This window comes from Ascaphus truei, chromosome 4 (genome assembly GCF_040206685.1).
Source record: "Ascaphus truei isolate aAscTru1 chromosome 4, aAscTru1.hap1, whole genome shotgun sequence".
In the NCBI taxonomy this organism is placed as follows: domain Eukaryota; kingdom Metazoa; phylum Chordata; class Amphibia; order Anura; family Ascaphidae; genus Ascaphus; species Ascaphus truei.
In genome coordinates this window covers 390917305-390945023 of record NC_134486.1, presented here as the reverse complement: position 1 = coordinate 390945023, position 27719 = coordinate 390917305, and the positions used below count along the sequence as shown (strand labels likewise).

General features: G+C 47.6%; 1 protein-coding gene across 2 annotated transcripts in view; it reads left to right on the top strand.

The window, feature by feature from the left end:
* Nucleotides 1–549: 549 nt before the first annotated feature.
* The window catches only part of LOC142493875 (cytochrome P450 2K1-like), a 120669-nt gene continuing 93499 nt past the window's right edge, over nucleotides 550–27719 (top strand). For both annotated transcript variants that reach the window (XM_075598568.1, XM_075598567.1), the window contains exons 1-4: nucleotides 550–802; nucleotides 2336–2498; nucleotides 9240–9389; nucleotides 11861–12021. In XM_075598568.1, coding sequence (XP_075454683.1) covers nucleotides 617–802; nucleotides 2336–2498; nucleotides 9240–9389; nucleotides 11861–12021 — 660 coding nt within the window. In that variant the 5' untranslated portion in view covers nucleotides 550–616. The remainder of the gene's footprint in view (nucleotides 803–2335; nucleotides 2499–9239; nucleotides 9390–11860; nucleotides 12022–27719) is intronic.

The window sequence follows — 27719 nt, the reverse complement described above, 5'->3', positions numbered from 1 at the left end:
TGACCCAGGAAGAAACCCCTGGAGTGGACGCCGCCTCAATCTTGCATTAATGAAACCAAATACGATCTCCTTTATGGTCAGATTAGACAATACGACATAGTGACGCACAGCTTTCAGACTGCCCGGGAGCCATAGATATGAGGGGAATAATAATCCGATGGGTAATAGAGCCCTTGCAAAACCAGTCGAAGTCAGAACTCGTTACGTAGGCCGAGAAATCTCGAACAAGACAAAACTTCTCACCCTCTCCAGAGCCTGGAAACACACTACCCCCCTGCCCCCATACCCCCTCCCCCCCGCCCACCCTCTATCCCTGTCTCCCTGTCAAGTCTGTCCGGTTTTGTTTGTCCTGTGTCAAGTAGTCACGTCTAATTGTTGTCACTACATGTAGTTTGACAAAAATGGAAATGCAACAACGGGCTGTGGAATACTGGTTGTAATTGTACTTTCCAATAAAAATTGAAAGTTGAAAAAAAAAAAATGTGGGTGGCACTTTGTGTGATAGAAAAAGGGGGAGAGGAGGGTTTATAAAGTAGGAAACTCTGCCCAAGAGTTTGAGTTTTAAACTGACATTCAACCAACCTGTTTGTCATCTGAAATCCTGCTGATTATAGAAATGGATGTGGCATATTCTGTAGTAACATATGTTGTACTTGCACTCACTGTTTTATATATCCTAAAGGTTTTGAACAGCTGGACTAAAAGCACAGACAACAATTTCCCTCCTGGTCCCAGATGCCTACCCCTGATTGGAAATTTGCATATTATAGATTTGAAGAAACCCCATCAGACTTTAATGAAGGTAAATTCATGTTTCTGCCATTCTGTCTACCAGCTAGGGGGTGGGGGGAAAAGGAGTAATAAGCAAATATAAATATCTGAATACTGCTGTTATTTTTAGCTGTGACTATATATGTTGAGCTGAGAGATAATTCGCTAAAGGTCTTTCAACCTATTAAATTTTAATTAAATTGACATCGTATTTTTAACAGTTTTGCACTCTCTATACTGTAAAGGGACTATGTACAGTGTAAAAGTGACTGCACTACTGTAAACATACAGATGTGACAGACATTATTTGTACCACAATATTTTTCGCAAGAATGACTGTGGCTCCATTGAAAACAATAGTAATGCATAGAACACACAACTAGGTTCCCAGCACTACATGGTATGTAAAGAAAAATACAAACACTACGGATAAAACAAAAATATCTGTATTAACTTATATTAAAGAGTCACCACAGAATACTCTGTGGTGCAGGCAAAGAGGCACTCCAATAATCTGTGTTCAACAGTCAATAGTGAAAGCACTGTGCAAATAAAACAGTGAAACGTAGGACAAAGTGTATTTACATTACTGTGAGACTCTGCCCAGTAGTTACAGTATGTCTATGCAATGCCCTAAAAATATTTCATTTGGGGAACTGACCTCAGTCTGCAACAGCTGAGCCTAGCAGAAGGAATCTCTGCATCGTTGATCAAATGTGTATTTTAAGCTCAAGATCACCCTAAAAAAGCTCCAAAAACCCCCCAAAGATTATGATTTTTTAAGCAGTACCTCTGGAGTACCTTATCTTCATGCATGCCAAATATATATACCCTAGCCCTATAAATGATTTCCCTTCTTCTCTGGGGTCTTGTCCTTTTCTAAAAAAATTCAAACATTGTCACAATGCGTCTGCGAATCAATAGAGCAACAATTAAAGCAATGGCTCAAGAAAATTGATATTTCAAATGCGGGGGTCTTTTAGTATAGTCTGATTAAAGCCTAGTCCCTATTAGAGCAGAATTCAAATGGGGTCTTACATTAAGAACAGCCGTTAATCCAACTCTAATTTGGATGTGAAAACAAGACAGGTGCTTTTTAACGTGTACGCCCCCATGTTGAGCTCATTTACATAAATTAGGACAAGACAATCCTCTGCTCTCCCATATATGCTTTTATTTTAATGCCTCCACACAAACTGTCTTTTACACATATTTTTTGGTCAACTTCACATTGGGGACTGTTTTTTACGAGTGATAAAACTGGCCATTTTCACTTATGCAATGAGTTCGCATTACTTCTCCATTATCATTCGCCAATCGTAACCCGTTCCCTTTGTGTGATAAAGGTAGTGTTACTAATTATAATCTAATTTCCACTTGTTTGTTTTGAAATGATTCTATACATTTCTTTAGACTTAAAAAGCAAGATTAATCGACTTTATATACCTGCTGCTTGTACAAATGAACACAGACCAAAATATTTGGTTAGTTGTTTTAAAATGGCCCCATTGTCTTTCGTGAATATTTTTATATTTATTATTATCTGTAATATTTTCTATTTAAGCTATCAAAAATATATGGCTCGGTGTTCAGCATTCAAATGGGTATGAAGAAAATGGTAGTCTTGGCTGGTTATGAGACTGTAAAAGATGCTCTTGTGAACCATGCAGAAGAATTTGGAGAAAGGGCAAGAACTCCAATTTTTCAGAAGATGGATAAAGGAAAGGGTAAGTTTGTTTACTTCCATCAATACATAAAATCTAAAACTTTTAAGACTTTTAGTCTGTGCGGATGATGTATAATGGCACATTTGGAGCAAAACTGAAGCAAATGACATCATTTTAGCTTGCTTCTCTTCGCACCAATGGGGGTTATGTATTAATGTAAAAGTATGGGTGACAAATGATCTAAACCATATGTATCAAATAAATACAATTGTTTTCCATTGATAAATCGTGTGCATTTGTTGCATAGAATTGTTTCACTTTAGCTTTGATAAATAGACCCCAACGTGCTGCATAGGAATTTAAGATTGCATTGGAATAAATAAAAATGGTGTGTGCAGGAGATAAGAGCAGAGGTATAACCAGGGTGGCATACTGTATATTGGGGAATATAAACCTTGGTTTTTATTCAGCTCATAGCTTCAAACAATACAACTTTAAGGCAGCATACTAATAAACAAATAAAACAGACCTATCACTCTGTAAGGACTAACTCATACTGCCCAGTCCCTATCTTCAGGGCAGAAGGTTTGGCCTCTTTCCATCCTCTAACCCCAAAGTCCAAAGAGTTACCTGGTGTAAGGGTGCTCTTTCCCATAGTCCAGGGTCTGGGTTGGTGTTCCAGGGGTGATTGCACTGACAGGTTCCAGAGTCCGCTGTAGCTGCAGTTAACCAGTTCGCTGCTGGACTCATCAGCCAGATACAGGATTTCTGTTTGGAGCCCTATATAGACAGGGGTTAAGGCCCTGTCACAGAGTGACATACATTTTTTTCGTTAATAGTTTGTTTTAGGTGTAGAACACTCTTACATTTGACACAAACAGTAAATGTAACGGTGCATAAACAAAGTACTGTATTTACAAAAACAGAAATGCCCAGCGCAACATGCAACGTGACACAACATATAGTACAACACTTCAGTGCAATTCTGCTCATGAGTAAGGGTCATTTAGTTAAACCCTTTGGCCAAAGTGTTATAAGCCTGCAGCCAACATCAAGGCATGACCAATTTGCAGGTCCTAACACTACCTGGTAAATTCTTCATGTACCTCTTTTTTGTTGCTGGAGGGAGGAAGACCATACTGGATCTGTCATACACAGGAACATGATAAAAACTGCTAATTCAAAAAAGTATATATTCATATTTTCTTTACTTTGATACAGTGTACATTACCCCCAATGTGTCTATTAGAAAGCAACATACAGATTCATCACAACAAATTGATCGTAATATTTTGCTTAGGTAATTTTAGAACTTGCAGTCACAACACGGGACTATAAGGGGCATAATCCGCATGTCCAGCACACTCACTGCCAACTTTGCTTCTAACCATTTACTACTAAACTAACAGACAATGGGCACTGTGTTTATTGGAAAGACTTTTCACTACACATCTTTGCTCAACTTGTTAAATATCAACATGTCATTGGTATTTTTGTACCCTTCAGACATAGTAAAAATCTTATGAAAGCTGTGAGACATAGAAGCGGAGAGAATGGTTCTGTTCTGTGAGCTATAAAGCAAAACAAAATTAGAAGGTGAATGCTGCACTCCCCAACATAGAAAAGGCTAATAAATACCAGTGCTCCTGGTTCAGGAATCTCTGAGTGGTATTCCAAGTCAAATAGGAAGGAAGAGCCTGGGCACTACGGATTTCTGCTTGTGGAAATGTTTTTATTTAGCCAGTGTGATGACGTTTCGGTCCCAAGGGCCTTTCTCAAATGATTATGCCATTAGCATTTGAGAAAGGCCCTTCGGGTCGAAACGTCATCACACTGGCTAAATAAAAAAAATTTACAAGCAGAAATCCGTAGTGCCCAGGCTCTTCTTTCCTGTGAGGTATAAAGCCCATATTATCCACTCCATGTTCCTTCCCACCTCTTCCTTGTCTGAGGGTCTGCATCATCCAAAGTCCATGAAGATGGCCGATCTGGCCAAATGTATACTTGGTCCAGGGAGACAATCTTCTTTGTCTTGCTTTGCAACTCATGGAATAAGGGCCATATTCATTAAGTTGCAATACTGCTGATCTCAGGGCAATAATTGGAAAACAGCTTTCTTTTTAGATTGTTATGTGGATGGGTTGATATGGGTTTTCATTCCACTGACTCCTTGTGGGGATCTGTTCTAATGTCCTACATTAGTATTAAAACCCAAATTAAAAATGTAAACCAATATGTTACCGTAGCGGCTATCTGCTATGGTAATGAAGCTGCTTAAATTAAAATGTTATTAATACTTTGCAGGAGCAGGGAGTCTCCTGAGCTGAAGCGCTTTGATTTCAGCCTCCGTGAACCCCTGCTTCCCAAGTTACAGGCCCTGTTATGGGGCATCTGGTGCCAGTATCACAGCCATTTTTAAATAGTCCGCTTCACGTGACCGGGGGATTTAAATAATAAAGGAGGTACCGGCACCCCATATCGGGGTCCCCAAGGCTAAAATCAAAGTGCTTCATCTCAGGAGACCACCAACTCCAGCACAATATTAATAAAAAATTACATTCAAGCAGCTTCATTACCTTAGTTGATAACCGCTAAGGCAATGAAGGGGTTAAGGAACAATAGCAGGTTTATTGAAGTCAGAGGAGGTGTGAAGTGGGTACTTGGCCCTCCATTCACCCCCTCTTCCCCTAGTAAACATTACAATATGTAATAACCACCAATACACAACCTACCAAACCCCTGTGCCCCACATAAAAACATCATTTTTTTATATACATAGGATTGATACAAGAGGCCAGCGGGGGTTCTTGGGTGGTCCCCGCGGGTGTCCGGGGGCCCCAAAGTAGTCCCTGGATTGTCCCTGGGGTTGTCTGGGGGTTCTCGGGTGGTCCCTGTGGATGTCCGTGGGCCTCCAGGTGTCCCCGCAGGTGTCCTTTTGACCCCAAGTGGTCCCGACGGGTGTATGGGGGCCCTCGGGTGGTCCCCTTGGGTGTCTTGGAGCCCTTGGATGGTCCCAGAGGGTGTGTGGGTGTCCACGGTTGGTCCACATGGGTTTTATTATTATCTTTTATTATTGTGTATTTGTGGCCTTCATGCTTTTTTTATTAGGGTGACCATTGACTGCTATAGTGGCTTATCATGACCATTATATATGGGTATGATGTACCACTATGCAAATCAATTGGTACAGGGCTTACTTAATCGCAGTAGGCTTTTTTGGTGATAAGGCCTCGATTAGTGGCTTAACGGAGCTTAGTGCATAGGCCCCTATGTCTATTGAGACATTTCTCCCTCTACTGTAGAGGTAAAGCTAGAGTTAGTGTTAGAACCTGCATATTGGTTATGCCATGACGTGGCTGCAGGCTTATAATGCTTTGGTCAAAGGGTTTAACTAAATGACCCTTACTCATGAGAAAACTAACATATAACTATTTAACTCTGTTTTTTGTGTCATATTGGATGTAGCATTGGGTATTTTTGTCTTTTGTAGTATTCATTTGGCCACGTTCAGTAGCACTCCTTTTGACAGAAATCTATATATTATGTGGTGGGTGCTTGGGTTAGAGCTTGTAGGGATTGCATGTTTGCTTCTCATACAAACCAACTCTATTGAGAAAGACAGCCTGATAGTTAGATTTAAAAATGCATATTGTTTTACTGTCTCCCTGGGATTACTATCTCATTCCAAGACAATGGAGGTTGGGAAGTTGCTGCTCTGGTGAGGAGGCAGCCACAGCTACCTGGTGCTTCTTCATTGTTTGTTTTTATCTGCATTCACCAAGACCCCACTTCTTACTGCAGCCCTGTGTCTGGCCTTGAGGGACACGAGTTTGGTTACATCTATGTATATTGAAATACTGTATACAAGGTACATTGCTACAGAAAACAGTTTTAATAAGCTGAGGACATATTTACAGTATGTAAAAGTTGCCTTTATTTAATCATGAGATTCTGATCAAGTTCTGGTTTCCATAGTCCAATACCAGTGCATTTGGCAATAGCACTGCATTTCTATTGGAAAACAAGACTTTGAGAACCAGAACTTGACTGCATTTTCATGATAAGAAATACAGTACCATACTGGGTCACACGGAGTGGTCCAGCATCTGAGTAAGAGATGTGCAAATGTCTTCAAATTTTACAAAAATTTTGCAGAAGGTCACATTTGGTTGAAGATTTCACAAATACCATAGTGCTTGAATTCGATCCAAATTCTAAAATAGGGCTCTAATGAACAGAGAAACAGGAGGACTTTTAAGTAGAATGAACATTGACTTATAGTGTATACCTCCAAATAGAGACAGCTACCTGTTAATACACCTGAGAGATTCATGAAATAATTTAATTTAAAAAGGCTATTTTTGCTTGGTTTGTGAACAAACATGTTGCACGTCGCTAATCCCAGTGTCCTGTCACAAACAGGGATGCCATGTTTTCATTGACAAAGATGGTTCTACTCATCTACTTCTTGAAATAGTTATTATATGTAACCCTTCTATGGTACCCCACCCGACATGAGATTGGGGGGGTACACTTGTTCTGGTCACTGAGTGGTCTGGGTGCTGTGACCTGCTGGTAAACAGGAGGGCTGAGGGCTCCGCGGTGTTGTGGGGAGAACCAGGACAGGGACAGGAGGTGGTGTGGGACAGGTTACCTTGCTCTCTCTGGGTGGTGCAGTGCCTCCAGCCAGTAGGGATCCCCTGGGGTCTCCAGAGGAGAGACCCCCACTGACACTCCATTCTCCTCACATCAGGAACAGTGATACACACACACACAGCAGCTTCTTTCTGTGGTTCTTTATTCAGAGCAGCATACACAGCATACAGCAGAACATCATAGGCCTGATCCTGCTCTCTGCATTTCTGCTCATGGCAGCTTAACTTCCCCTCCCTCCTCACCCAGGTGGGGCAGGAGGGAGAGAACTCTTCTTGGCTTGCTATCTCTCTGAAGACTAACTCATCACTAACTGAATTTGGGAATATGTCTCAATTTGAATATCCTCAGGGAGTGTTTCTAGCTTTGAATCATTACAACTCAAAGCTGGATACCGATTGGCTCACACACACATTAGGGGGTGTTCCAACCCATATCCACCCTTTGGATTAACACATTCAAAGGTTGCTTAGGCCCGCCTCTGAATATTGCTACAATACTTCAGAGCTGAAACTCACAAACAGGCCAACTGAAAGAATTAACCTTTCCACTGCCTGTTCTAACAGGACTGACAGAGGAAAGGCCCAGAATTAGCAATAGCTGCCGAAGGCCAGGCTATATATACAAATATGAATTCTTATTTCTTCTTAGTAAAGTGTCTTAAGAAGACAGACAGTATTCTCCCTTCTTTCACATACCTCTGAAAGCATTTACTACTCAGATGCTCCATACACTGTAGCATAAATGAAATATTCTCCTAGGCATGCCGGGACCTACAGTATTGATGCAAATACGTGTAGTTGCTGAATTCAACAGTCTCCTAGATATTAGACACTATATTTGCTTTGCGGATGATATTGCTGCTCGAATCACATTGTATACACACTACTGTATCTAGAAACATACAGTTATTTACAATACTGCCGTATAATCAAAGAACAGAAGTGAAGAAGTTAAAGCACAAATTTCTCTTGTAAATTAAGGTACAATTAAACCAACACAGTGACATGTGAAAAATGAATATAATAAGAATTATTTACGTCACAATACAAGAACCATAGGGGGGTAGGGCAGCTCCAATGAAAACATACTTTTCCCAATCGTCTTTAGAATTGTTTGGTACAGAATACGGAGCGCAAATACTCCCAGGTATATGCAAGAATAAAATGGGGGGAAAGTAGTCAAACACAGCAAAAATCTTCAAAAAATAGAAGTAGAAAAATCCAAAATCATCACACTCACATGCTATGCATTAGAATAAGGCAATGAAGAGGTTAACCCTCTTAAAGTGGTGACTGGAACTTCAGTATTGCAGCTATGGGATGGAGATCAGAGATCCAGTCTAATATTAGACCTCAGAGCCTCCGCTTATAGAAAGAAGAGAAAAACAGACCATAAAACAGATATGCAATTTACTAACACAAACAAAAAAGAATAAGACAATGCACTCAAAAAATGGCGCTCAGTCTCAGGCATTGAGAACACACAGGAATCAACACAGACGGCGCACACCAGCCTCACACCTCTCTCGTTCCGATCCGTGGGGATTACGTCACTTCTGGAACTGTCGCTGTCACTGGGAAATGGAGGCACCGGGTGGGGCTCCTGCAGCTTGTGCTTTGCCTTGATTGGTAGTCTGGTCCTGCTCCTGCTCCACTGCCCCTGGCTTTCAGCTGTTTGTCTATATACTCATTTAGGCTTACGTTTTGTTCAGCACAGATTTTTGTTTGAGGGAGGTTATATTTTAAAGGGTGTCAAGGGAAGTACCTTAGACCCACTTGGTCTTTGGGAACGGGCCAAAAGAAGAGCTTTAATCCCCGAAACGTTGTCCCCCTTGTCTCCTTTCACTCTTCCCCTTGTTTTTTCCTTTCATCCCCTCCTTTCCCCCTTTCCCCTCCCTCCCCTTTCTCTGTATTTTATTTGTAACACGTGGTTGCCTCTTTTCTTTTTATCAGTGTATTTTGTATTTTGTGTTATATAATCTCTCTAATTAATGATAAAGCATTTTGTTTGGCATATCACATATATCTCTTTATATTTTTTGAGTGCTGGGTACTTCCCTTTTTTTGGTATTTTAGTTCTATAAATATATTAAAAACATTTTTTACTGTTTCTTGTTTTACTAAACCTTTTAACACACTGTTTCAGGAGTTATTTTATCCCACGGTGACAACTGGAAGGTGATGAGAAGATTTACTATTACAACTTTACGTGATTTTGGAATGGGCAAGAGCAGCATAGAACAGAAAGTAATTGAAGAATGTGCTCATCTAATTCAACATTTTGAGTCATTCAAAGGTACAGTAGGGATATAATTCGGATATATACATTATAAAGTGCAATACATTTGCAAAATATATCATTTTAATATTTATAATATTATATTAATATAATATGTATTAACTGATGTTAATAAATTATATAGCTGAGCCTGTGACAGGGACCATACAGAATCAGTGGATCCACTGAAAAACAGCTGTTATGTTAGTGTATTTTCATGTGCCTATCCAGAATCCTTGTCTTAAGCCTAACCACTTTATGATGTGAGAATGAGATGAATGAATCAGGATACCTGTGGAGACATGAAAACACTTCTACTTCTTCAAATAGTTATTCCAGAAACATGACTCCTGTCTTCTCCGTACTTTGTATAGTCAAGGTTTTTTTTATTACGCACTAAACACTTCCAGAACCTCTTAAATAAGGTTGTTAATACATTCAATTAACTGTTTTAACCTTATGGGATCAGGAGTATAATGTTACATGTTACAACCTGGCTTTTGCTGGCAGGTACAATAACTTGCTTGCTAATTTTGTGCACAATGCATGACAGAAACACGATAAAAGAGCTGTTTCAAAGTTAGATGGCCAGATGTAGGGCAGAGTACATAGCATAGAATAATAACCTGGTCGGTTTTAAGACACAGAAAATGACTGAAACAGAGCCCATGTGAACAAAAAGAATTCAGAGCAGATTCCTAGACAGCAATCAAACTTGAGGCTAACATTTGGGATGATAAAGGAAGGTTACAACAGACTTGAATGTATAGAATGACTGGGAGGATGGCACAGGGTCTATACTGTATATGTAACATAGGAAAAGATTGTGGCAGGAGATCGAGTGAAACACAATAAGGACAGGTTTAGAAGAGCAGTATTTGAGGGGCATGATGGAAACAGGTGAGCAGGGGAGAAGTTTGACAAGAGAGTGATATAAGGACACTAAACATTGCTACAATAGGACAAGAAACAGGAGTGGAATATTGAGGGACCAGGGAGTGAAAAAGGGGAGCTAATGCTAAGGCTAAGGCTAAGTCGTCGGTGGTGGCTGCTGCACACGCGCTTGGTGTCCTGAGAGCCGTGAAGAGCTTAAAACCGCGATCTGCGGTCTGTAAGGAGCGATGGGAGGCATGGCCAAAATTACGTCAGGCACAACACAGGCACAACACAAAGTACAGCAGCTCAAAGCACTGCCCTCCCATTGGTCCAAGATACTGTATCTGCCCTGCTATTGGCTCCCAGCACACCATGTGACCGCATCGCCGCACAGGAAGACAATTGTGTTGTCTCCCCTGCTGGATGATGCACCACCACACCGAATGAGCCAACACACGTGAGCACACAGCGGCTAGCCTGATTGAGGTTAGTGTCTGGTGTGCGGCACACACGCCACCGCATGGGCTGCCGTCAACACCAGCGACTCAGCCTAAGGCTAAAGATAAGAGTATGGAAGAGTTATGAAAAATAAAGCAGATTTCAATGGTCAAGGAAGCTTCCAGGATTTTTTTGAATGGGAGATAAAGGGATCAACATTGAAGATAACAGGAGAGCAAGGGAATGTCAAGAGAGATTCTTGATTATGTTTGGTCTTTACAGTATTTTGAATAATTGAGGGTTTCATATCACACTTCATGTACCATAAACTAATGTCTGGTTCTCAGTGTTCTATTGAAAAAATGTCAGATTCGTTCTAGGTTTTGATACCTCTTAGGGATCAACAGAGTTTCTATTACTGTACATTACATTCTAGAATAAAGCTTTAGGAACCTTACAGGCATCTTCTTCAAGTGTGAAGAAATTGAAAATGTAGGGTACTTGCCCATAATGTATTGTAACACGGATTTCAAATAGTTTGCTTAAAGCACCAACGCACTGCAACAGATTATACAACAATGTGTACATGTAACATTCCAAAAAGCCAGCCAGTCTCTCTCTCCCTCTCCCTCATTCAGTCAATTGGTAATATTAGGGAGACAGTGCAGAAGGGAATAATTGTATGGATTTCAAAATATGTATAGTATAGGTATATATGTACCCCAGAGAAGAACATCTCCTTGTAAAGCCTGTGCTTTGTTTACAGCATTCTTAGCACTTGTTAAAATAAATGCTACAAAGGCCCCACTGTGAAGATGCGTACCCTGTGTTGGAGAAGAGTTCAGTTCCACTTATGGGTATAAAATGTTCTCAAGCATAGTGAAGAGTAAGACAGCGTCACATGTGATGATGCGTGATATAATATGGTAGAAATTATATCTTAAAAATAGAATAAAAATATGGCTAATTTGTTATTAAATGGCATACACTAAGAGCAGTCTATGTTTCATCACTGGACGTGGGGGAGCATTGTCCCCATATGACGAGAGTCTACTTTTCATGACTATCTTTATTATATTGTAGTTTTTTCATTTATATCCTATACTTTCGATTCTATTTTATAAAAAAATATTGGTTGTTTTCTTTAATGCTTTTCATCAATCTTGCGTTCATAGGAAAGCCGTTTGATAACACCATGATAATGAATGCAGCCGTTGCCAATATAATTGTGGCAATTTTACTTGGACATCGCATGGATTATGAAGATCCAACATTTCTGAGGCTCCTAAATTTGACAAATGAAAACGTTAGACTTCTGGGATCTCCCATGATTTCGGTAACATGACTTAAGATTTGTTTGTTCAAACACTGTTTGTTTTTCTAAAAACAAATAACAAATCCAATTATCAAACCCAATTCTATCGATACAGAATCTGCCTCAAGGATTAATAAAAAAGCAGGATTTGGTCATTTTTCTGGTCATACTGAATAGTTTTAAATTTAATTAGAAAATTATGTTGAGGAGGAAGGAAAACTTTGGTCTTGCTGAATTTTCCTTGAGACAGCAGTAAAACATCTTACTCCAGCAATCTTATGCAATGTATATACCCTATTTCCTCGATTCTAAGACGCACCTTTTTCCTGATTTTCACATGTCTGAAATCGGGGTGCGTCTTAGAATCGATGTATTAAAAAAATACAAAATAATAAAAAGTGTCCACAGGAATAACCCCCTCTTTTCACTTATCATGTTTCAGGAGAGGTCCCATGTCAGCGGAGGATGAAGCGGGCGGCAGCAGGAGAGGTCCCACGTCTGCAGATGGTTGAAAATGGAAAGCGGGCGGGAGTGCGGCAGCAGCAGCAGCAGCAGCAGCAGAACAGGTCCCAAGTCTGCAAGTGAATGAAGATAAGACGACAGCGGGCGTGCGGTGGAGGTGGCGGCAGGAGATCATAATAGCAGGAGCAGAGCTTCATAGGGGAACAGCTGGGGATGAGCACACTGTAACCCAAAGTCAGACACCGGTCAACTTCTGGTGTTACAGTGAGCTCCTTCCCAGCTGCTCCCCTATGCCGTTCTACTCTTGCTCAGCTCTCCTGCTATTATGATCTCCTGCCACCACCGCACGCCCGCTGTCTTCTTATCTTCATTCACCTGCAGACTTGGGCCTTGTTCTACCGCCGCACACCTGCCCACTGTCCATCTTCAACAATCTGCAGACGTGGGACCTCTACTGCCTCCGCCACCGCCGCTTCATCCTCCGCTGACATGGGACCTCTCCTGAAACATGGTAAGTGAAAAGGCAATTTTCCTCGATTGTAAGGGCCAAATCGATGGTGCGTCTTACAATCGATGGCGTCTTAGAATCGAGGAAATACGGTATATATATATATATATATATATACAGTGTTCGACAAATCACCCAAAAATCTACTCGCCCAACCAAAAAATCTACTTGCCACCTAGTCCCGCCCCCAACCATGCCCCTAGTCCCACCCCCAACCCCGCCCCTAGTCCCGCCCCCAACCCCGCCCCTAGTCCCGCCCCCAACCCCGCTTTAAAATAAAATATATAAATAAAATACATTTAATAAATTCCTAGTCAGAACAACATTCGTTTTTGACAAATGTATTTATTGTATTACATTATACTACAATTAGTCCTTGTTACGTGTGTGTGTGTAAATGTCGGATCTAGAATTAAAAGCCAGGTGTGAATGACTAGTTTCCTGAACCCCTTAACCAGTGTCTGGATGCCCCCGCTTCACAATATCTAAAGCAGCAATCCCACCTGGGATCTTACCTGATCCGCAGTCCCTCAATGTCCAGGTACCCTCATTCCCGCAATGTTATAAATTGGAGGTGAGGTGTTCCCTACCTGTCTTCTGGGTTTGGGGGGGGGGTTCCGATGTCTTCCGTGTGAAGCTTGAGTCAGATCTGGAAGAAAGCAGTATAGGGCAGTTAAGATTTCGGTGTAGTATAGGGCAGTTAAGATATAAAGGGTAAATAAGAGATCCAGGTCCAGAGTGTGAGTGACAGAGAGAGAGAGAGAGAGTGTGGGGAAGAGAGAGAGAGAGAGAGAGTGTGGGGAAGAGAGAGAGAGAGAGAGAGAGAAAGTGGGGGAGAGAGAGAGAGTGTATGGGAGAGAGAGAGAGTGTGGGGGAGTGTGGGGGAGAGGGAGAGAGAGTGTGGGGGAGAGAGAGAGTGTGGGGGGAGAGAGAGAGTGTGGGAGAGAGAGAGAGAGAGAGAGAGAGAGTGTGTGGGGGAGAGAGAGAGTGTGGGGGGAGAGAGAGAGTGTGGGAGAGAGAGAGAGAGAGAGAGAGAGAGAGAGTGTGTGGGGGAGAGAGTGTGGGGGAGAGAGAGAGAGAGTGTGGGGGAGAGAGAGAGTGTGGGGGAGAGAGAGAGAGTGTGGGGGAGAGAGAGAGTGTGGGGGAGAAAGAGTGTGGGGGAGAGAGAGATAGAGAGTGTGGGGGAGAGAGAGAGAGTGTGGGGGAGTGTGGGGGAGAGAGAGAGTGTGGGGGAGAGAGAGAGTGTGGGGGGAGAGAGAGAGTGTGGGGGGAGAGAGAGAGAGGAGGTGGGGGGAGAGAGTGTGGGGGGAGAGAGAGAGAGGAGGTGGGGGGAGAGAGAGAGTGTGGGGGAGAGAGAGAGAGAGTGTGGGGGAGAGAGAGAGTGTGGGGGAGAGAGAGAGAGAGAGTGTGGGGGGAGAGAGAGAATGTGGGGGGAGAGAGAGAGAGTGTGGGGGGAGAGAGAGTGTGGGGGGAGAGAGAGAGAGTGTGGGGGGAGAGAGAGAGTGTGTGGGGGGGAGAGAGAGTGTGGGGGGAGAGAGAGAGTGTGGGGGGAGAGAGAGAGTGTGGGGGAGACAGAGGGTGGGTGATACACAGAGAGAGAGGCTGGGTGAGTGACTGGCTGGGTGAGTGACTGGCTGGGTGAGTGGCTGGCTGGGTGAGTGGCTGGCTGGGTGAGTGGCTGGCTGGGTGAGTGGCTGGGTGGGGCAGGGGTGAGTGACTGACACTGACTGGGGCAGGAGTGACTGACACTGACAATGGCAGGGGTGACTGACACTGACTGGGGCAGGGGTGACTGACACTGACTGGGGCAGGGGTGACTGACACTGACTGTGGCAGGGGTGACTGACACTGACTTGGGCAGGGGTGACTGACACTGACTGGGGCAGGGGTGACTGACACTGACTGGGGCAGGGGTGACTGACACTGGCTGGGGCAGGGGTGACTGACACTGACTGGGGCAGGGGTGACTGACACTGACTGGGGCAGGGGTGACTGACACTGACTGGGGCAGGGGTGACTGACACTGACTGGGGGTGGGGGGGGGTGACTGACACTGACTGGGGGTGGGGGGGTGACTGAAACTGATGGGGGTGGGGGGGTGACTGACACTGACTGGGGGTGGGGGGGTGACTGAAACTGACTGGGGGTGGGGGGGGGGGGTGACTGACACTGACTGGGCAGGGGTGACTGACACTGACTAGGCCAGGGGTGACTGACACTGACTGGGGGTGGGGGGGTGACTGACACTGACTGGGGGTGGGGGGTGACTGATACTGACTGGGGGTGGGGGGGTGACTGACACTGACTGGAGGTGGGGGGGTGACTGACACTGACTGGGGGTGGGGGGTGACTGAAACTGACGGGGGTGGGGGTGTGACTGACACTGACTGGGGGTGGGGGGGTGACTGACACTGACTGGGGGTGGGCAGGGGTGACTGACACTGACTAGGCCAGGGGTGACTGACACGGACTGGGGGTGGGGGGGTGACTGACACTGACTTGGGGTGGGGGGGTGACTGACACTGACTGGGGGTGGGGGGGTGACTGACACTGACTGGGGGTGGGGGGTGACTGACACTGACTGGGGGTGGGGGGTGACTGATACTGACTAGGGGTGGGGGGGTGACTGACACTGACTGGGGGTGGGGGGTAAAATTTCAGCGCGAGCAGGGAAATTAAAAAAAAAAAGCACGTGTTCTGCTTGGGCCAATATTTACTCGCCCGGGGGTTAAATCCACACGCCCCGGGCGTGTAAATGTATAGGATTGTCGAACACTGTATATATATATATATATATATAAATACTAGCTGAGAGACCCGGCGTTGCCCGGGATGTAATGTTCCCGCTCCTCTCTGTCTCCTCTCTCCTCCCCCCTCTCTCTGTTTGTCCCCCATTCACATCAATCCAGTCCCCCCCCTCCCTCCTTTACATCTCTGTTTGTCCCCCTTTACAGCTTCATGCAGTGTGTGCGTCAGTCATTGTGTGTGCGTCAGTCAGTGTGTGTGTGTGCGCGTGCGTCAGTGAGTCTGACGCAGAAACACAAACACACACACACAGACTGAGTGACGCACACACACACACACTGTCAGTGTGTGCGTGCGTGCGTGTGTGCCTCAGTCAGTGTGTGTGTGTGTGTGCGCCAGTCAGTGTGTGTGTGTGTGTGTGTGCGCCAGTCAGTGTGTGTGTGTGCGGCAGTCAGTGTGTGTGTGTGTGCGCCAGTCAGTGTGTGTGTGTGTGCGCCAGTCAGTGTGTGTGTGTGCGCCAGTCAGTGTGTCTGTGCGTGCGCCAGTCAGTGTGTCTGTGCGTGCGTCAGTCAGGGTGTGTGTGCGTGCGTCAGTCAGGGTGTGTGTGTGCGTGCGTCAGTCAGGGTGTGTGTGCGCGTGCGTCAGTCAGGGTGTGTGTGTGCGTGCGTCAGTCAGGGTGTGTGTGTGTGCGTCAGTCAGGGTGTGTGTGCGTGCGTCAGTCAGGGTGTGTGTGCGTGCGTCAGTCAGGGTGTGTGTGCGTGCGTCAGACAGGGTGTGTGTGCGTGCGTCAGTCAGGGTGTGTGTGCGTGCGTCAGTCAGGGTGTGTGTGTGTGCGTGCGTCAGTCAGGGTGTGTGTGCGTGCGTCAGTCAGGGTGTGTGTGCGTGCGTCAGTCAGGGTGTGTGTGCGTGCGTCAGTCAGGGTGTGGGGGGGTGACTGACACTGACTGGGGTTGGGGGGTGACTGACACTGACTGGGGGTGGGGGGTGACTGACACTGACTGGGGGTGGGGGGTGACTGACACTGACTGGAGGTGGGGGGTGACTGAAACTGACTGGGGTGGGGGGTGACTGACACTGACTGGGGGGTAACTGATTGGGGGGGTACCTTTGGTGTGTCACACATTCTCCCATACACACAGACACACACACAGACACACACACACAGGGGGGGAGGAAAGGCCGCGACCAGCACCACCACCACCACGCTCCTCCCCCACCCGTGCCCATCTCACGCTCATGGGAGGGGGGGCAGGCTGACATCCCCCCCACCCCCATACCTCACGCGGTCGTAGTTTGGGGAGGTGGCAGGCACATTGCAATGTGTCCCCCAGCGGGCGCCCCAGCGGACAGTCAGTCCCCGCCGTGGCCGCTACTGCCCTGCTCCCCTCGCCGGCATGAAGCTTGTGGTCGAGCGGGCAGATGGGCAGACGGGCAGACGGGCAGACGGCCCCCCACACCTTATGCTGCGCCGTCATGAAGATAGCTGGGCACACTCTCCCATGCACACACACCCATGCATACACAAAGACACACACCCATGCATACACACAGACACACACACGACAGGGGGAAGAAGAGGAAAGGCCGCGCGACCACCACCACTGTCCCGCTCGCCCCCCGTGACCATATCCAACCCCCCGCGGGGATCGGCAGGAAGTCGGGGTAAGCGGGGACAGGGACAGAAGGGGGGACACCCCCCTACCATCTCCTGCCCCAGGAGTACTTACTCTCCAATAGATCTCCGGCCAGAAAGAATGGCCGCTCGTTGGTGGCAGGCTCATATAGAGCCTGGCCGCGCGCCCACAAAGCCTGGGAGCGCGCGCCAATCAGCAATCAGGTAGGTGGAGTTTTTATTTTTTTATTTTTCAGCGCGAGCAGGGAAAATTTCAGCGCGAGCAGGGAAATTTAAAAAAACAAGCACGTGTTCTGCTTGGGCCAATATTTACTCGCCCGGGGGTTAAATCCACACGCCCCGGGCGTGTAAATGTATAGGATTGTCGAACACTGTATATATATATATATATATATATATATATATAAATACTAGCTGAGAGACCCGGCGTTGCCCGGGATGTAATGTTCCCGCTCCTCTCTGTCTCCTCTCTCCTCCCCCCTCTCTCTGTTTGTCCCCCATTCACATCAATCCAGTCCCCCCCTCCCTCCTTTACATCTCTGTGTGTCCCCCTTTACAGCTTCATGCAGTGTGTGCGTCAGTCATTGTGTGTGCGTCAGTCAGTCAGTGTGTGTGTGTGCGCGTGCGTCAGTGAGTCTGACGCAGAAACAAAAAAAACCACACACAGACGTGCGTGTGTGCCTCAGTCAGTGTGTGTGTGTGTGTGTGTGTGTGCGCCAGTCAGTGTGTGTGTGTGTGCGCCAGTCAGTGTGTGTGTGTGCGGCAGTCAGTGTGTGTGTGCGCCAGTCAGTGTGTGTGTGTGTGTGCGCCAGTCAGTGTGTGTGTGTGCGCCAGTCAGTGTGTCTGTGCGTGCGCCAGTCAGTGTGTCTGTGCGTGCGTCAGTCAGGGTGTGTGTGCGTGCGTCAGTCAGGGTGTGTGTGCGCGTGCGTCAGTCAGGGTGTGTGTGCGCGTGCGTCAGTCAGGGTGTGTGTGTGCGTGCGTCAGTCAGGGTGTGTGTGCGTGCGTCAGTCAGGGTGTGTGTGCGTGCATCAGTCAGGGTGTGTGTGCGTGCGTCAGTCAGGGTGTGTGTGCGTGCGTCAGTCAGGGTGTGTGTGCGTGCGTCAGTCAGGGTGTGTGTGTGTGCGTGCGTCAGTCAGGGTGTGTGTGCGTGCGTCAGTCAGGGTGTGTGTGCGTGTGTGTGTGCGTCAGTCAGTATGTGTGTCTCAGGTGTGTGCGTTAGTCAGGGTGTGTGTACGCGCGTCAGTCAATGTGTGTGCGCGGGCGCCATTCAGTGTGTGTCAGGCAGTCAGTGTGTGTGTGTGCCTCAGTCAGTGTGCGTCAGTCAGTGTTTGCATGCGGCGGTGAGTGGGTGAGTGGGTGAGTGGGTGAGTGGGTGAGTGTCTGTGTGTGACTGTGAGTCAGTCAGTGTGTGACTGTGTGTCAGTCAGTGTGTGTCAGTCAGTGTGTGACTGTGTGTCAGTCAGTGTGTGTCAGTGTGTGACTGTGTGTCAGTCAGTGTGTGTCATTCAGTGTGTGTCAGTCAGTGTGTGTGTGTGTGTGCGCCAGTCAGTGTGTGTGTGTGCGCCAGTCAGTGTGTCTGTGCGTGCGCCAGTCAGTGTGTCTGTGCGTGCGTCAGTCAGGGTGTGTGTGCGTGCGTCAGTCAGGGTGTGTGTGCGCGTGCGTCAGTCAGGGTGTGTGTGCGCGTGCGTCTGTCAGGGTGTGTGTGTGCGTGCATCAGTCAGGGTGTGTGTGCCTGCGTCAGTCAGGGTGTGTGTGCGTGCGTCAGTCAGGGTGTGTGTGCGTGCGTCAGTCAGGGTGTGTGTGCGTGCGTCAGTCAGGGTGTGTGTGCGTGCGTCAGTCAGGGTGTGTGTGCGTGCGTCAGTCAGGGTGTGTGTGTGTGCGTGCGTCAGTCAGGGTGTGTGTGCGTGCGTCAGTCAGGGTGTGTGTGCGTGCGTCAGTCAATGTGTGTGCGCGGGCGCCATTCAGTGTGTGTCAGGCAGTCAGTGTGTGTGTGTGCTTCAGTCAGTGTGCGTCAGTCAGTGTTTGCATGCGGCGGTGAGTGGGTGAGTGGGTGAGTGGGTGAGTGTCTGTGTGTGACTGTGAGTCAGTCAGTGTGTGACTGTGTGTCAGTCAGTGTGTGTCAGTCAGTGTGTGACTGTGTGTCAGTCAGTGTGTGTCAGTGTGTGACTGTGTGTGTCATTCAGTGTGTGTCAGTCAGTGTGTGTGTGTGTGTGCGCCAGTCAGTGTGTGTGTGTGCGCCAGTCAGTGTGTCTGTGCGTGCGCCAGTCAGTGTGTCTGTGCGTGCGTCAGTCAGGGTGTGTGTGCGTGCGTCAGTCAGGGTGTGTGTGCGCGTGCGTCAGTCAGGGTGTGTGTGCGCGTGCGTCTGTCAGGGTGTGTGTGTGCGTGCATCAGTCAGGGTGTGTGTGCCTGCGTCAGTCAGGGTGTGTGTGCGTGCGTCAGTCAGGGTGTGTGTGCGTGCGTCAGTCAGGGTGTGTGTGCGTGCGTCAGTCAGGGTGTGTGTGCGTGCGTCAGTCAGGGTGTGTGTGTGTGCGTGCGTCAGTCAGGGTGTGTGTGCGTGCGTCAGTCAGGGTGTGTGTGCGTGCGTCAGTCAGGGTGTGTGTGCATGCGTCAGTCAGGGTGTGTGTGCGTGTGTGTGTGCGTCAGTCAGTATGTGTGTCTCAGGTGTGTGCGTTAGTCAGGGTGTGTGTACGCGCGTCAGTCAATGTGTGTGCGCGGGCGCCATTCAGTGTGTATCAGGCAGTCAGTGTGTGTGTGTGCCTCAGTCAGTGTGCGTCAGTCAGTGTTTGCGTGCGGCGGTGAGTGGGTGAGTGGGTGAGTGGGCGAGTGTCTGTGTGTGACTGTGAGTCAGTCAGTGTGTGACTGTGTGTCAGTCAGTGTGTGTCAGTCAGTGTGTGACTGTGTGTCAGTCAGTGTGTGTCAGTGTGTGACTGTGTGTCAGTCAGTGTGTGTCATTCAGTGTGTGTCAGTCAGTGTGTGACTGTGTGTCAGTCAGTGTGTGTCAGTCAGAGTGTGTCAGTCAGTGTATGACTGTGTGTGTGTGTGTGTGTGTGTCACTGTGTGTGTGTCACTGTGTGTGTGTGTACCTCCTTGCGCCAGCCGGTGCTCCCGGCTGCGGGGGGGGGGGGGGGGGGGGTGTGTGGGGGGGTTGTGTGTGTGGGGGCGGGTTGTGTGAGGGGGGGGATGTGTGGAGGGGGGGGTTGTGTGGAGGGGGGGGGAGGTTACCTCCTTGCGCCACCCGGTGCTCCCTGCCGTGGGGGGGGTTGTGTGTGGTGGGGGGGGAAGGTTACCTCCTTGCGCCCCCGGTGCTCCCGGCTCGGCCGCAGTGGGGTGTGAGGGGGGAGGTTACCTCCTTGTGCCCCCCGTGCTCCCGGCTCGGCCGCGGGGGGGGTTGTGTGTGGGGGGGGGGGGGAGGTTACCTCCTTGCGCCCCCGGTGCTCCCAGCTCGGCCGCGGGGGGGTTAACTGCTTGCTGGCGCTCCCGGCGGTAAGACGGGGCCACGATGAGAAGAGCTGAGTGGGCAGGCGGCGGCGTGTGAGAGGCGGCGGGAGTTTTGCTGGCGGCGGGAGTTTTGCTGGTGGTGTGTGAGAGGTGAGGTGGAGGAGGCTTGGTGCCGGGGAGGCTGAGGTTTGCGGTGAGGGGGGGCGAGGGGTTTGCGGTGAGGGGGGGGTTGCGGTGAGGGGAGGCGGGGAGTTTGCGGTGAGGGTGGGCAGGGGGTTTGCGGTGAGGGGGGGCGGGGGGTTGTGGTGCGGGGGGTTTGCAGTGAGGGGGGGCGGGGAGTTTTCGGTGAGGGGGGGCGGGGGGTTTGCAGTGCGGGGGGTTTGCGGTGCGGGGGGTTTGTGGTGAGGGGGGCACACACACACACAACGGGAGTGAGAGGTGGTGGAGAGTGGGACTGGCGCAGATCCGAGGAGAGTGAGTGAGTGACTGTGTGTGTGAGTGAGTGTGTGTGTGTGTCTCTCCTTTGGCCCGTCACTCCGCCTCAGGCCAATGAGAGGTGTGCAGGGACGGGCGGGCGGGCCAAGGGAGCAATCTCATTGGCCTGGCCCAAGGTCCAATGGGATTGCCGCTAGGGACACAGGGAGGGACACAGGGAGACACATACAGACATAGAAACATATGACTGTTTGAGAAATATATAGTATATATATATATATATATATATATATATATATATATGTAGCCCTCTTTCCTACGCTCTAGAGAGACTACGGGTACTGCATACACCTGTGGCTCCAGGAAATCTGAGCCTCCACTTAACTGGGAGCCTGGGGTAACGCTTATCTTAGCGGCAGCGCCTCCACTTACCCAGGATCCCCATCATGTAAGATTCCCCTGGGCAAGAACTATAGCAACACACATATGCTTTGAACTGTTTTACTGTAACGCACAGAATAACCCCTATACTTTATATGGCATATAACACATTCAACACATTAATTAGCTTACACTATACTTAGAACACTAGTGGCTCGGCCAATCTCTTAAGGAGTAATGTCTCTGTCCCGTCACCGCGTGCCCCACACCGTGTCCATGTAATGTATTTGTATATAGGCTCAGTCCTTTGGCCACTCCACTTAGTGTCCCCAAAGAGTGTTCCCTAAGGCGGGATCAGCGCCTGTTAACGGTGTTGGTGCACTTGTTGTAAATACCTTCCGGTCACTGCAGTGACCGGTGACAACTTCAAAAAGGATCCGCCGATCCAGCGCAGTTGGTCTGATGTCACGATGCTCAGCAACCGGGTCCCAGATGACTGCAACAACTGCAACTCAGCACACTTGTCCCTAGCTGCTTATTCAGTAAGGGGATGATGTCACTATACTATAGTCCACAACCTTCGGTGACTGAGGGAATCTATTTGGGCCCTCAGGGAAGATCTAGCCTATGCAGGTCGGTCACTGACCCCCTGCCCGCACACTACCTCCTTCCCTGCTCCTCTCGCGCCCTCTGACTAGCGTGGTCTCTCCCCCACACTTCCCTTTCCTGCCCTCCGGGAATCCAGCCCTCCTATTGACTCCCTGGCATCAGGTGACTCCGCTAATGCTCCTGGGAGATGTAGTTTGCTGGCTGAGCCCCCATCTTATATATTTTATAGGAAGGCTAGTTCTGAGCTGACCCATTCCAATAGATTTTCCAGTTGAGTGCAGATATGGGGGGCACGGCTGAGGGAGACTGATTCCTCTTGCAGCTAGGGGAATAGTTCCTCCAGTACAGAGGGTACTCAGGATACTCAGAGTACCAGAAATGTTGTTTTGCTAGAGGAATCCATTATTAGGAGAAGAGGAAGGGCAATATGTTGCTGTGACCACATGAAATTAACAGTTTGCAGTTGACAGCTTGTTGGGAAAGGCTGGGACTGACCTTGCGGACTTGGTACACGTTGGCACTGATGACTAAGTTATAAAAAATTATTTCAGGGATCTAGGCCGCAAGCTCAATGCAAGGACATCCAAGGTAGCATTTTCTGAAATACTACCAGTGCCATGTGCTACCCCAGACAGAAAGTAGGAGCATAGGGAGGCTAATTCATGGCTATGAAAGTGGTGTAGAAACACGTGTTTGTTTTTTTATAGCACTCTGAGTTCTTTTCTAAGAGTGCTATTTTTATGCTAGAGATGGATTGCACCTCAATGAAGAAGAATCAAGAACAAGCCTGAACAGATCGGAATGGTGAAATAGCTAGGGGCCATGGAGGGAGAAGGGAGGGAACTGAGAGTTTGGCATGCAGTGAGACACCATATTAAATATAGATAAAACTAGAAAACATTTAAAGACTAAATATAAAAGGAGTAGAAAGGAAGGATCAGATAAGATAATAGTACTGTCCCGGCAAGCTTTATTCTAAAGCTTGCCGGGTGCATAGCGGGCTAACCGCGGGGCTTCTTTCCATTTAAAACGGAGTTTCCCGCGCAGCGGCCGCTTCAATAGATAAGCTCTAAAGGCGTTTACTATTGAAAGCGCCCGAGGCGCGGGAAAACTGGCTGAAAACGGCCGAAGATAGCCGCACGCCGCAAGCAGCTGTTTTTAAACTGCGGCGGCAGCCGCATTAGTTTCACGCCGGCCGTCACTGTAGCACAGACTCGAAAAAAACTTAAATGCATGCTTGCTAATGCAAGAAATCTTACAGATAAAATGGGGGAGCTTTAAATAATTGCCCCACAGATGCAAAATTATATTATAGGCATTACTGAAACATGGTAGGATGAAAAACATGACTGGCAGTTAATTTAGAGGGCTATTCACTTTTTCGGAGGGATCAAGCAAATAGAAGAGGTGGTGGATAATGTTTATATGTCACTGTAAACCGATTTAAAACTTATTATAAGGAAAGATGTTTATGAAGGGAATGAGCCTCAGTAGCGAGGACAACCCTATTGATAGAGTGATTCAAGTGCGGCTAGATATCCCGCTGCTTAACACCTACAAAACTCACCCCATGGAAGTGGAAGCATTGGTGTGTCCAGAACCCAAGGAACATCCAAATTCCCCCATCATACTAGGGACCAACGCTGATGTGGTGCGGGCCTTGATCCTGACATACCTTCAATAAGCTGGAGAATTACCCTAATAATCCTTGAGGATTCATCCTTTCTTCAAAGAACAGTGCTAGCGAATCTCTGCCAAAGAAGGGGTTGGACAGTTTTTCAACCTCGAGAAGGGGTTGACAGAGGTTCCACCAGGGGGAATGAGACACATGGCAGCTATATCCAACTACCCGGGCCGTGATGAAAAAGACTGGTACTTTTCACTCGAAACTAACCTGAAGAGGACGCGAAGAGAGAGTTCAAAGTGGTGCCAGAAATGAAGGAGTGGATGTCCTCGCTTTCTCATCGGTTCAGTGTCCATTCAGAACATCTTGCCTCACCCTGTCCGGTTTCACATCAGTCAAGCAGTGGGTCGAATATAACCTGTTAAGCAAATGGAACCCCTGGCTCATTTGAATGCTGCTATCATGCGGAAGCCCATCCCAGATTGCCCTTTGACTTCAGAGAATCATCCTTACCACCAGAGTGGAAGAACGACTGAAAGACAAGCTGACAGAGCACCAAGAGGTGTTCTCCACCAGTTAAATGGTTGTAGGCTGCATCAAGAGTGCTCAACATATGATCCACCTGAATGATGCCACCCCGTTCCTGGAGCGTTCCAGATGCATAGCTCCCAGAGATGTGTATGATGTGAGGGAGGTCCTGAAGAAGATGGAGACTGCTGGTATTGTGACTGAGTCCCGCAACCTGTATGCATCCCCTATCATGGTGGTACAAAAGAAAAATTGCTCTGTGCACCTATGTGTGTACTCTCGTACCCTGAATTGCAGCATGGTCCCAGACCAATATACTTTAACTCGGATTGGAGAGATTCTCAGCACCTTGTCTAGCAGTCAGTGGTTAAGCATGCTGGATCGCGATCCGGGTACTACCAGGTCCCCATGAGCCCCGAAGATCAAGAGAAGAGAGCGTTTGTCTGCCTCTTTGGTTTTTAGAAGTTCACCCGGATGCCTCAAGGCATTTGTGGGGCACCCGCCACCTTCCAGAGTCTGATGGAGAAGACCATCGGAGATATGTATCCCTGGGAGTGTCTGGTCTACCTGGACGATATCATCATCTTTGGATGGACACTATACTGTAAGAGCATGAAGATCGTCTTCTGAAAGTCCTGGATAGACTAGGGAAAGAAGGTCAAAGCAGGGGTGAACTGGCAGAGACCAGAGAACATAATGGAACTCCGTTCCTTCCTGGGATTCTGTTGATACTACCGAATATTCGTGGAGGGTTACTCAAGTAAGGCCAAGGTTCTCAACAATCTGCTGAGGATTAATTCAGAAGACTCTCGGCAGAAAGCAGCGACTCCGTGAGTGCCGTTCGGGGACAAGTGGACTTCTGCCTTTGAGAATTAATTCAAGCAACTTAAGAAGAGTCTTACCGAAGCTCCAGTCTTGGCCTATGCATATCCGGAGAAACCGTACGTCCGGCATGTGGACGCCAGCTTCAACGGGCTGGGAGCGGTAAAACATCAAAAATACGCTGTGGGTCCTCAGCCCATAGTCTATGTGAGTCACAGCCTGACACCCGGTGAACAGAACTACCCAGTCCATAAACTGGAATTTCTAGCTCTCAAGTGGGCTGTTGTAGATAAACAAAATGATTATCTTTACGGGGTCTCATTCAAGGTATGGATCGACTTCCTAACCTCCACCAAGCTCGATGCCACTGGCCACAGGTGGTTGGCTGCTCTGTCGAATTACCTGCAAAATGTGGTTATACCTTGACATGGTAGGCAGACTAATGACGCTTTGGCCAAAGGGTTTAACTAAATAACCAAGAAAAATATTATTATTGAAGTATTTACACTTTATACTTATTACCATATATGTTTTGTCAGTTGGATGTAGCATTGGGCTCCCCTGTCTTTTGTTGTAATTACCATTTCACCCTGAAATTCAAGCTGGGTCCCCTGAATGTCAGAGCTGATGCTCTGTCCTGCAGGCCCGGATTAAGTTCAGCATCTGACAATGGTGAATGGGAAGAGATTCCTGGGATTCAGCAATGTGTTCCACAGTGGCTATAGTGGAAGACAAAGTAGCCTTCGCCAAACTCAGAGTGGTGGACTCATTAGGATGTCAGTCGAAGGCACCCCCTGCAGCATACTTCCACCCAGAAGGCATGTCCATCACCCAAGCCTTTATAATAAGCTGGATAGAGCTAGTGGTGCACAAGATGTAAAACCCGGTGGTTAAAGCCATATGCCGGGCCATCCAAGAAAACAACCCCTCCTTAGTGAAGCGTGCTCTGCCGACACGGTCGCTATCCTCATGAGGGAATGGGGCAAGTTCCACATAGACCATGGCCCCCTCTACGAAGTCATCCCCTATCACAACAACCCGATTGAAGACTTGTCCTGTCCAGAAGGTTGCAGAACAAGGTCCTACAGTTCCTGCACGATGATCACAGACACCTGGGGTGGACTAAATATTCAGACATATAAGTGATTGTGCGTAGTTTTCCAATTGGGAGGAGCGCTGTGATTCTCATAAGGATATGAAAAAAAGAAACATTATAATAGTGCAGATGGTAATAAAAAAATATGATCAAAAAACAGTCTCTGCATGATTGTACTCAAAAATTGTAAGATAAGACAGACGTATCAGAGATTTTTTTCTCTCTGATAGGAGCCCTTTAATGGATGCCCTCTTAGGAAAAAAAATGATTGTAGATCTGGAAGCTTGTGGTGTATATAGATCGTATAAGTACTCAAAGTGTCTCCCAAGGGATGTGGAGAGAAAAGAGAGTGAGCGCACAATGGTATGGTACGATATGAAATTGTATTGCACAACAATAATTGTATAAATATTGCACTCAAATTTTGTAAAAAAGATAAATTTGTTGGAGAGAACAGCTGAAGTTAGACGGATGGTGCCGGTGTATCCAGACAGCGGAGGACTTCCGCGTTCGTCACGTGTGCCCGCGTCACGTCCTGTGACGGCTCTGGTAAGGGCGGAAGAGGCTGCCTAGCGTGTCAGTCTCCGTAGCTTTGTGAAACCCAGTGATTCAGTGTGGCGCTAAAACACAGTGATAGTGATATTTAAATAATATTAAATAATATATTGTGTAACTGAAAGAAACTCTCAACCTTCCAGGGAATATACACTGATTCCCTCACAAAACGTTTGAATCCAGGACAGGAAGGGAGTCTCCGTAGCTTGCCAGCACCTTCCTTCGGTATTCTCCCCAGGTCTGTCACCTCCAACAGCTGATTCGATTCAACGCGTTTCGCTGTGGCTTCTTCAGGAATCGGCTCTTCTGGCCCAAGATGCAGGAATCAGTGGAGCACCATTGCCGGAGGTGTCTGCGGTGCATACAGTGAAAGACACTGCATACACGTGCAGCCCCAATGGGCCACCTAAAGAGCTCTGGTCCCATAGACTTAGTCTGTATGGATTTTCTCTTCTTCGAGGCATACTCTAAGGGTATCGGGAACATTCTCGTAGTAACAAATCATTACACCCCATATGCGTAAGCATTCCCCGCCAATGACCACAAAGCTCTCACGGTTGCTAAAATACTGTGAGAGAAGTTCAGTACTTCATACATTACGGATTACCTAATCGGATGCACTCCGATCAAGGGAGATACTTCAGGAGCAAGCAGATCAAGGAGCTCCTGAAGCTTATTAATACCTGGAAGTCTCGTACAACTCCCTACCATTCTGAAGGAGATGCCCTGCTGGAGAACTTCAACCAGACACTACTGGATATGCTAGAGTAGGCACATTACGGGACTCTGAGAAGGCTGGTTGGAGTAAGCATGTAGAGAATTTTGTGCATGCCTACAATTGCATGAGACTTGAATCCACAGGGTTTTCACCCTACTTCATGAT